Here is a 10000-nt window from a genome sequence, read left to right as displayed (position 1 = left end):
TCTATACTTTACTTTCCATAAACCTTGACAACAGCCTTATAGATGGTGAGGCTTTCTCCTGTTCAAACTTCACTTCACGGGCACAATTAAGGCCACATTAAAACCACTATGTAACGTTTTGTGACATTTATGGTATTATGCCTAAATCCCACGTGAATAGAATCCTGTCTCTGTCTGTCTGTCTCTGTGTGGGGTGGGACGTACGATATATCGATATATATATGCGATATATCGTGATATCGCTGCAATATATACTGCGATTAGCTGTGTGTGTGTGTGTGTGTGTGCGTGCATGCGCGACCACAAAAAGATACAGTACATGTTTTAACACTTTGACCGCACGCCTATCTCTGAAGGACTAGACCGCGCCGCACTGGCTTTTCAGCACAATGCGGGGGCAATTATTATTGCAGAGGTATTTCCACTGACTGCCATGGGAGAATGATAGCGGCCCCGCGGCAGGCAGCCCCGCAGCCCCATTCACGCTGCCAAGGTTCTTATCTAAGCGTGAGAAAAGGGAAGGTTAGGAACTCCCATGATGGATTGCGATCCTTTGTCCCGCCGCCACGTCTTCATCCGTGATTCACGGGCCATCATTACGACTTCATCTTTGCATTAAGTCGCAGTTTACCCCCCAGACTAATTCTCCTTTAATTAAAAAGCCATTTAGCCGTTTGAGACATTTTAGCCGTTTGAGACGTGGGTGCCCCATGGGGGCACCCACGTCTCAACGCTCTCCCGAGGGGGAAAGGGAGTAGTTTTTTTTACGGTCAGTGAGACAAAGCCAAGTCAAAGTGGTCATACAGTGAGTTTTGTGTGGAATCAAAGATGTTTGCATGGTAAGCATAGTAGAAAGTTTGGGACTCTCGTCTTCTAAGAAAGAGCCATAGTCTCACTTATTTGGGTACGTACTTTGGAAGTATTTTTCATGTTAATGAGGCAAAATTAATTGATTTGTGTAGTACACAAATCACACACTACACAATGTGTAGTGTGCAGACCGATTTTAGCTCTAGTCTAGTTGTAATGTTTTTCTTTTTGTTTTGTGTTATTTTTGCCTTATCTAATCTTATTCCATTGCTGTGTTTTTTACCTTTCTGCTTTAATAATTTTTTTTATATTCTGTTTTATTCTTTCATTAAAAGTGTGAGTTGATTGATAGAAGATTAATATTACTGTGAGATAAGAATAAGATACGCTAGACCTTTATTGATCCAGGACGGTGTGGAAATGCAGGTTTCGTAGCAGCAACAGCAGTCAGAGAGAAACAGAGGATACATTATACTGTAGCGCATGTTTGACTCTTACGACCATTGCAATTAGTAGTAGTGAGTAGAGAGATAAGAGAATATAAATACAATATAATGCAACAAATAGAGTATGAGTCTAATACTAGACATCTGGCCTTGTTCTGACTGAGTTAGCATGAATATTCAGTTAATATGAGTATATTGTGTACAATCCATCACCTATGAGTAGTATACAGTATATGCATGCATATGCATTATGCAGTGAATGGATAATACGAATATTTGTCCGAAGGCATGTAGGCCGGGCTGTTGGCCTGGCCGATGCCAAACTGTGCAAGCACACTCCCTGGATGCCAACGATTAACCTCTGCCCCAAATTCTTCAGAACAGACTGTTATACTGCTACCATGAGGCCGATTAAAATCGGTATACTGTACACTATCTGTTTAGTATACCTATAACTGCACCGATCTGTGCACAACTTTGTATGTGCACTCCCTAGAGTGCACAAAAACTCCTGCATTTGTCACATCAGCCTTTTTATAGTGCCGCCAGGAGGCAGAACACATTTCTCTATATTACAGACAGATTTTGTCCAAACATCACGCAAATCAGTTCATATTATTGGTAGTCATTTGATCAACACGAATATGTCAGATTCTTCAGATTTGCATCTAAAGTTTGCAGGAGTATACTTGTTTTGAACAGAATGCCTCAAATCATAAACGCTGATTTGATTGCCTGAGCATGGAATGTGCATGATGTAGAGCGCCCCTCACTTCAGACGAGTCACGAGTGTGATTTTTCATATATTCCATACTGATTGGCAAATTCCGGACATTGGTGGCCCACAATAACCTACCTGACCTGGTGGAGACCTGTGCTCCAAAGGACCAGTTTTTCTAGTGTATTTTTGTGTTTATTTTTTTAAAAGGATGTTTCAGCCTTTCCCCCGTCATTTCTCACTTCTCCCAGTCGAGTCAGACGAGTTGAGCTGAGATTTCAACATCACGATGCTGTGAATGGTGGGTTTTTATTGCCTGGAGTAAAGTCTGCATCAACTCAGACGTTGTGGTATCACGTGTACATAAAGGAGCTCAGTGTGTCTGCGAGAGAGACGGAGCTCTCATGCTCTCAGCTTGTCGCAGTGGGCTACCGCTGAGCCCCTCGCGCTCTTATTTGGAACTCGCATCAAAGCCTGTGAGAGTGTACGTGACTGCAGGGCCTGTTGCTTCCACAGAGTCTGCTGTCAGATCCACCACAAGCAAGCCTTTACTTTTATTTGGGGATAACGCATTATAGGCACGGCAAGTGATGCATATTGAACAAAACAGGGTTTTATGTCGTACAATCTGGAAAGAAAAATACATGTTTGTTCAGTAACATGGATCTCCCTGTCTTTTGAAGGGACTGCACCAGGGATTCTCAACCTGTGGGTCGTGACCCCTAGGGACCCAATTCTTTTTTTGCTTTTTTGCTTTTTTGCAACTGAATGGCTGGATAATGGAAAGAGATGGAAATGGAAGAGTTTACAGTAAATGCATACACTTTCCTTGATGATTATATCTGGTTTCAGTATTCATTTATGATATATTTTGTCTATTATTAAGGTTATTTTCGCAGTCAGTTTGTATTGAGGGTGGTGGTGGGGCGGGGGGTGCGAGCCATGGCCAAAGCATTTCCGGGGGTCCCCACCCAGTTGAGACCCCCTGGACTTTTCCCATTTTTGTTTGGGAGGACCCCTCCCCCCAAACAAAAATGGGAAAAGTCTAAATTTGATCGAAGATGTGGGCGGAGAGTCGTTTCTATTATATCTATGAATATGTTAGATAAAATGCATATAGGTTATGAGCTATAGGTCAGGCCGATGTACTTGAAAGGTTTACACGTCTGTCTGTCTGTCTGTCTGTCTGTCTGTCTGTCTGTCTGTCCGTCCGTCTGTGCGTCCTTCAAATAGCCTACATACTGTAATTGATCAATTCAATTGCAGCAGAAAAAGTAGCATGGATAAACTGCTAATTAGTCTAATGAGTCTATGCCTGTCAAAATGAAATGTGGCGTATAAATAAACTTTAATTAATTAAAAAGCTAATCATTTGTCTTAGAAAATGAAAATTAAACCGCAAATTGAAGTGTGTGTGTGTGTGTGTGTGTGTGTGTGTGTGTGTGTGTGTGTGTGTGTGTGTGTGTGTGTGTGTGTGTGTGTGTGTGTGTGTGTGTGTGTGTGTGTGTGTGTGTGTGTGTGTGTGTGTGTGTGTGTGTGTGTGTGTGTGTGTGTGTGTGTGTGTGTGAGAGAGAGAGGATATTGCAAGTGGGCCCCCATGCACATAATTGGCTAAACTTGTAAAAGATTGTAATGACAGTATAACATTGTTGTAAATATGGCATGATAATGATTCCTTTAAAACCTTGAAAACATAATTTTCAATGTGATAAACAGTCCTTATATTCCTTTCTACTTTTTCAGTCGCATTCCTGACCCAATGAGTCAATGCAAATCAAAATAATAATGGACAACTCTCACAGTGTAATCACTGAGAGTACGATGATCCAGGTTCAGAGAGAATGTCTTACAGTAAATACCCATGTACTTTTGTTAGGATTGGTCTCCGTTCGATTAACTGTGATTTGTCAAATATTGGATAATTGCTCAGGAATCCGACAAAACAACATATGGGTTAAAGGCTTCATGGGCTGTGAACACTTGAAAATTAGTATTTGGGTGAAGTCTTCCTCAAAAGCGTTACTTTTCATTCAAAAGTGTTGTTTGAAAAACGAAAGGAGCTCCGACACTCTCTATTGTTACAAAGTTGCTTTCAACCAGCAACCCTCACACTTTGAATTCATCTTTGTTTTCTATCTGTAGCTAAGCCTATATTGATTTATAGGTACAACATGCCTATCATAGCACACACTCAAAAACACACACACACACTCAAAAACACACACACTCAAAAACACACACACACACACACACACACACACACACACACACACACACACACACACACACACACACACACACACACACACACACACACACACACACACACAGTATGTAGTGCAGTAATAATTATGTGTATTGCAGGATGAACCTCTGATTTAATGGCCCCCTCTAGTGCCAATACTAGTGCCTCTTTTATGCCAAAATATCTACTTGTGTACTGTTTTAAATGCAACGTGTAGCTTTTTAATTACGCTACTTAATTTGCGTTTCACTTGACCGCGTTTGCTGTAATGAATATATAAATAATCCCACCTCCCCCCCACCATCACTCCATCCCACCCCGCAATTCTGGAAGGCATTAAACAGATTGTTATTGTAACCAACCAAAAATATGAATAATGATATAATTGTACATTCATTTTTTCAATGCATTTATTCATTTTAATACCCAGTGGTGAGAGCATCAGTGGTAATCGAGACCACTGTCATTATTCTCTGCAACCACATCATACGACAGGCGACAGTGTTGAATTTGTCAACTAAAACTATGACGAAGATTGTTCAACGGCTGACTTTTTTCACAGACAAAAAAATAATTAAAACTATATCAAATCTAAGCTATGATGACTAAAACTATGACTAGGCTTAAACATTGTTGGTGTGAATTAAGGATTGAATTGTCGGTATGAACTTGGCTTAACCTTCACCGTATCACTGCCACCCGGTGGACGCAAGTGCCGATCCGGATCTACTGTATTGGTTTTAGTGTGATGCATGCATATTTTTTTAAATATTGGTGTCAATTCTAGCAAGCTAAAATGAGGCCATCCTTGCTCAAGAAAACGCCAATGTTCCAATCGGGATCACCGGTAAGATTGGCGGGTTTTGCTGAATTTAAAACCCCGGTTTACTATGACCAAAACACAGCGGTTTCCGGTTTTCCGGCTAATTCATTTTAACGTGGCCATGCGTTCGCATTATTTCATTTTGTTAATCAAAGACTGCTATTACAGTCTATCGCCACAAGATAGCCCCATTCGCTATTGTAATGTATCGTCAGTCATGTTTGCCTATCTTGTCCCTCTCTGCCTATCGGTGTAGTGAGCTCCAAAGCACAGCCAAGCAGCGTTGCCTGGCTGCCTGCTCAGACTGAATGCAGTCTGAATCTACTCGTAGATCTCAGTGATTTTATTTTACCCATTACATTTAGTATCTTATTACATTTAGTATCTTATGATGTGACAGAAACGAGTCATGATCACATCCATAATCAATGCGCCACGACTCGACGACGCGCTGTAAGCTTGTAGATCGGTTATTTTCTGCACGCCCTCCGCAGTATGGCGACTTATAATTAAGTCTAGATTGGAAGTGGAGGCGCAACCGTTGTCTCACATGAGATTATTTCAGAATGATCCACTGAGTTTAGTTTATGCCTGACAGAGAGTGGGCCAGTTGCCGATAGGAATATTTTGGCAATGCTGACCTGCAACGAATCTGTTCTGACTGTGACTGTCCACAGCATAGCTGTTTCATAGCGATCCACAATAATGGTTTTTGTGACGTAATGTAAACCGCTGGCTGGGTTTCCGTGGCAACAAGTGATTTTGTGACTTGACTTAAACCACACAGTGTCGGAAAAGCGTGCGCACCCCCCCCCCCATTCTCTACTGCTTCCGTAAACAATAATCACTGCCACCCAACCCATGTCAGGTGAAACGGTTTGGCCGGTTTACGAAACCGTAAAGATTATATGAAACCGTATCAACCGTAAATACCGATACCTGCACAACCTTAATCACCGATACCTGCACAACCTTAATCACCGGAAAATCTGAATAGACCTCTGACCATCTGCATTTTGTCAAAACCATGGAGAGTTCCATAGATTTAGTGTTATTCAGCTTTTTATTCAGCCTGTATACAAGAAGTGAACGCCAGGAGCAATTGGCGGAAAGTTCCGTCACGAGCAGTTTTTGTGTTAAGCATCGTCTGTTTACTATGAACTATAGGCTTAAGGACGTAATTGTCGGTTCAAAGTAAAATACTTTGCTCTGGTTTAAGTGTAATAAGCAGCACATCCTCTAGGGGCCACTAGTGGGGACCTTTTGGACTCTTAGTCTAAAAGAGTTAATGCCTCAAGGGAGAAGTTGGCGATTGCACACAAAGGGAGAGAGGAGAGAACACATCAGTGTGTGACAGAGAGGGGAAGGTGGAAGGAGGGGGTGAACTGATAGTAATCAGCTCCAAGAGGAGGAAGGGAGCTGATGGATGGAGGTGTGGAGTGCTGTGAAAGGTGCACCTTCCTGTGGGGGCGGGGGGGGGGAGAGGGAGAGAGGGAGGGAGAGAGAGAGAGATAGAGAGAGAGAGAGAGAGAGAGGGGGGGGACTGACAGGAGTGCAGGAAAGTGTGTGTGTGTGTGTGTGTGTGTGTGTGTCTGTGCTCTGTGTGTGTGTCCTTTTTTTCTCTGCCACAATGGAGTGGCAGAGACAAAGGCTGAGAGACAACGTAAGGATGGTATAAAATTAAGGAGAGAAAGGGGAGACGGACGGACGGGCAGGTGGACAGACAGACAGACAGACAGGTGAATAGAGGAGGGGGGGGGGTTATGACAGTACAAGAGAATTTAAATCCCTCATGGCTTTATCTTTCTGACAGCTAGCTACCCACACTCATATGTATGTATGCACGCACGCATCTTAAAGGTTACATTTTTCATCCTATTCAGCTATAGTGTAGATTTAGGTCCTAACACAAACATTAAATACCATTGACAATAAATGGAGAATTTACGTCATATGTGAATGAGCAAATTGGCTATTCCGTCCTACACAAATATTAAATTCCCATTTACAACGAAGCAATACACAATTAGAGCAAATTGAGCTAATCAACATGTACGATGATAAGAGCGCCCCTCACTTCACACGGGTGTGATTTGGAATTGGAATACAGGTTATTTTTTTCTTCTAGAAAGTAACAGTTTTAGACATGATCTATGCCCGGCTGCGACAGTAATACATTCATTAAACTGTGCAGTATAGTACAATCATTTCGTCTGGAGTTTAATATCTTGGCTTATTGGCATTGTTCTCATGTAATTTGTATAATATGTATGTATGCATTCAGATATTCGTAGTGATGATTTACAAGATGGATCTTTCTATACAAGTGGATTGAATGACACATCTACCGTATATGAAACATGGAAGATAATTGTATCTATCTGATGAAAACTTTCATTTCCCAACACCTCCTATCTATCCACCAATCTATTGAGCCATCCATCTATACAGCTGTACTCTGTGTAATGAAGATGAATGAGTGAATACAGTATACTGTTGTACTGAAGAAGATAATGTGAAAAGAAATTCACTGAAAAGCGAATGGTGTGTATGCATGCCTGTGTGTGTGCACGTGCATGCGTGCGTGTGTATCTGCAAATATATTTTCTTCAGTGATTATGCTATTGATTTTTGTTTTTTGTGATTAATCTTATAATCTCACATATAATAGTCTCTGTCGGGTGGAACCCTCATATTAGAATTGAATCCAATTCATTGGAATAATAAAAGTCTCCAATCAGCACAAACTGAATAATTGCAGGATATGAAACAAAAATGGTCAACAGTCTCTCATCAGTCTTTTTCTGCTGCATATTCCACATTTGGAATTCGACATAAACAATCTGAACTGCACACACTGGCTGCAGCATCTCAAAATGGACAGTAATATTATAAACAATAAAATAAAGCAACAGTCTCTGACCTTTTTGAGGCAGCCTGACATTGGAGTTGGACCTCACAGGTATTTTGATTGACTATGATCAGTATGATGATGAGCATCAACTGTGGATACGGGTAACATCTCCCCTGCAGTGAGTCTAGTCTACAATGCACCGAACGTGCCGGCGGTACAGTATCTCTACGGGGGAGATCCGTGTTTTCAGTCAGCTTAATATTCTCTTGCGTCTCTAAACACATGCTTCAACAAGTTAGACGTTTTATTTTTCACTGAGGAAAGTGGTTTTTTTTGCCCACGCAAAGTTTACAACGGACATTATATTCTTGGCATCTTTGACAGACAAGAATTCAAAATAATGCCGTTACATTTCTCCGTCATGTATGTTCCACGACAGCGCATACAGTATGCAACGTCATAACTGTACTGTGCAGGCTGCGGCGCAATCTAAAAGAACAGATCTAAAACCTACAATGCATCTCTTATTAGCTGTTGATAGCTTGCATATCTGTTGTACTTCCTTTCATTCGTTATACTACTCGTTACTGGGAAAAGTATGCAGTAATACTCGTTACTCATTACTAGTCACTTGTTACTGCCAAACACTGGGGGGGTATAAAACATTTTCAGATGGGAGTTGGCGGCCGAATACATATCATTTTTGGAGTCCTTGACATGAAATAGTTTGAGAACTACTGATATAGAAACATACATTTTTCAGAAAATTGTCATGATTTAGAAGACATTTGTAGAATCTCGTCTCAGGTCTTAATGGACTCTGTGTGTGTGTGTGTGTGTGTGTGTGTGTGTGTGTGTGTGTGTCGTCCCTCACCAGGCCCTCCGTCGCCCCCTCGCAACCTGGTCTTCAACCTGAATGACACGTGCCTGCTGCTGGAGTGGTCCCCGCCCAGCGACTCGGGGGGCCGCCGAGACCTCACCTACAACGTGCTGTGCAAGCGCTGCGGCCCCGAGCCGCCCGACCGCTGCCGCCTCTGCGAGGACGAGCTCCGCTTCCTGCCGCACCCGGTGGGCCTCACCAACGCCACCGTCACCGTCACGGACTTCTCCGCCCACGCCAACTACACCTTCGAGGTGGAGTCGCTCAACGGCGTGTCCGACCTGGGCTCGCCGTTCCCCCGGCCCGTGGCCGCCGTCACCGTCAGCACCGACCAAGGAGGTGAGTTTGGCGAGCGAGTGAGCGAGCGCTTCTGTGTGGCCGCCGTGCTGCTAACACTATGAGCTGTACTGGCAGGATGTGGGTGGGGTTTACGCGTGCGTGCGTGTGTGCACAGTAGCTACAGTAGCCCTGCCAACGTTGGCAGCATAGCTGGCGTGTTACTTTTACACTTCTAAAAAGAGAACACCGTACAGGATTCACGGCCAGACTGAACAGCTCGCAGAGGGACATGAATTATGCATGTAGCGTTGTGGGCTGCACGTAACAATAAGATGTAGAATAAATCACATACTGTATCCTCCATGTTGTTCGTTGCTGTTGTTGGCGAGGACAAATCATCAGACATAAGGCCCAGGAAGTATAGCTTCACGCTGTGGCTATTGTTAAGCCAGTGTTTCCCCAAACAATTTTTGTGTTGCAGGTACATTTTTATTAGCACTGGCCATACACACGTGCGTACGTACATACGCATGTACCAAGATCTCCATCCACACATGCAGGCATCATGCAATAGTACCGTTTCTATCGGGCAGAAACCTCATGTCTTTTATCATTAACTTGACTGCCATATTTATTTCTGTCTGTGTTTAGCCACTGCCAGCCTTTTTTCATATCCGCTTACCTTTTCAGTATTCACAGAATATTCATCTTCACTCTGATCCTATCCGTTGATAATCTTTCGCCAAAATGAACACGCCTGAAACTGTCCATCTGCTCCAGTTAGAGTCCATTGAAACCGTCCATCTGCTCCAGTTAGAGTTCATTGAAACCGTCCATCTGCTCCAGTTAGAGTTCATTGAAACCGTCCATCTGCTCCAGTTAGAGTCCATTGAAACCGTCCATCTGCTCCAGTTAGAGTCCATTGAAACCGTCCATCTGCTCCAG

General features: G+C 42.9%; 1 protein-coding gene across 1 annotated transcript in view; it reads left to right on the top strand.

Moving 5' to 3' along the window:
• LOC308331145 (ephrin type-A receptor 6-like) overlaps positions 1-10000 on the top strand; it is a gene marked incomplete at its 5' end in the record, with an annotated part of 218039 nt that overhangs the window by 121436 nt on the left and 86603 nt on the right. The window contains one exon of the mRNA XM_080786351.1: positions 8774-9115. Within this exon, the coding sequence (XP_080642477.1) occupies positions 8774-9115 (342 nt within the window). The remainder of the gene's footprint in view (positions 1-8773; positions 9116-10000) is intronic.

The sequence above is a fragment of the Protomyctophum bolini genome, assembly GCF_963924005.1.
Source record: "Protomyctophum bolini genome assembly, chromosome: 16".
Taxonomy (NCBI): Eukaryota; Metazoa; Chordata; class Actinopteri; order Myctophiformes; family Myctophidae; genus Protomyctophum; species Protomyctophum bolini.
The sequence above is the reverse complement of the archived record's forward strand: the minus strand, read 5'-3'. Positions and strand labels throughout refer to the sequence as shown.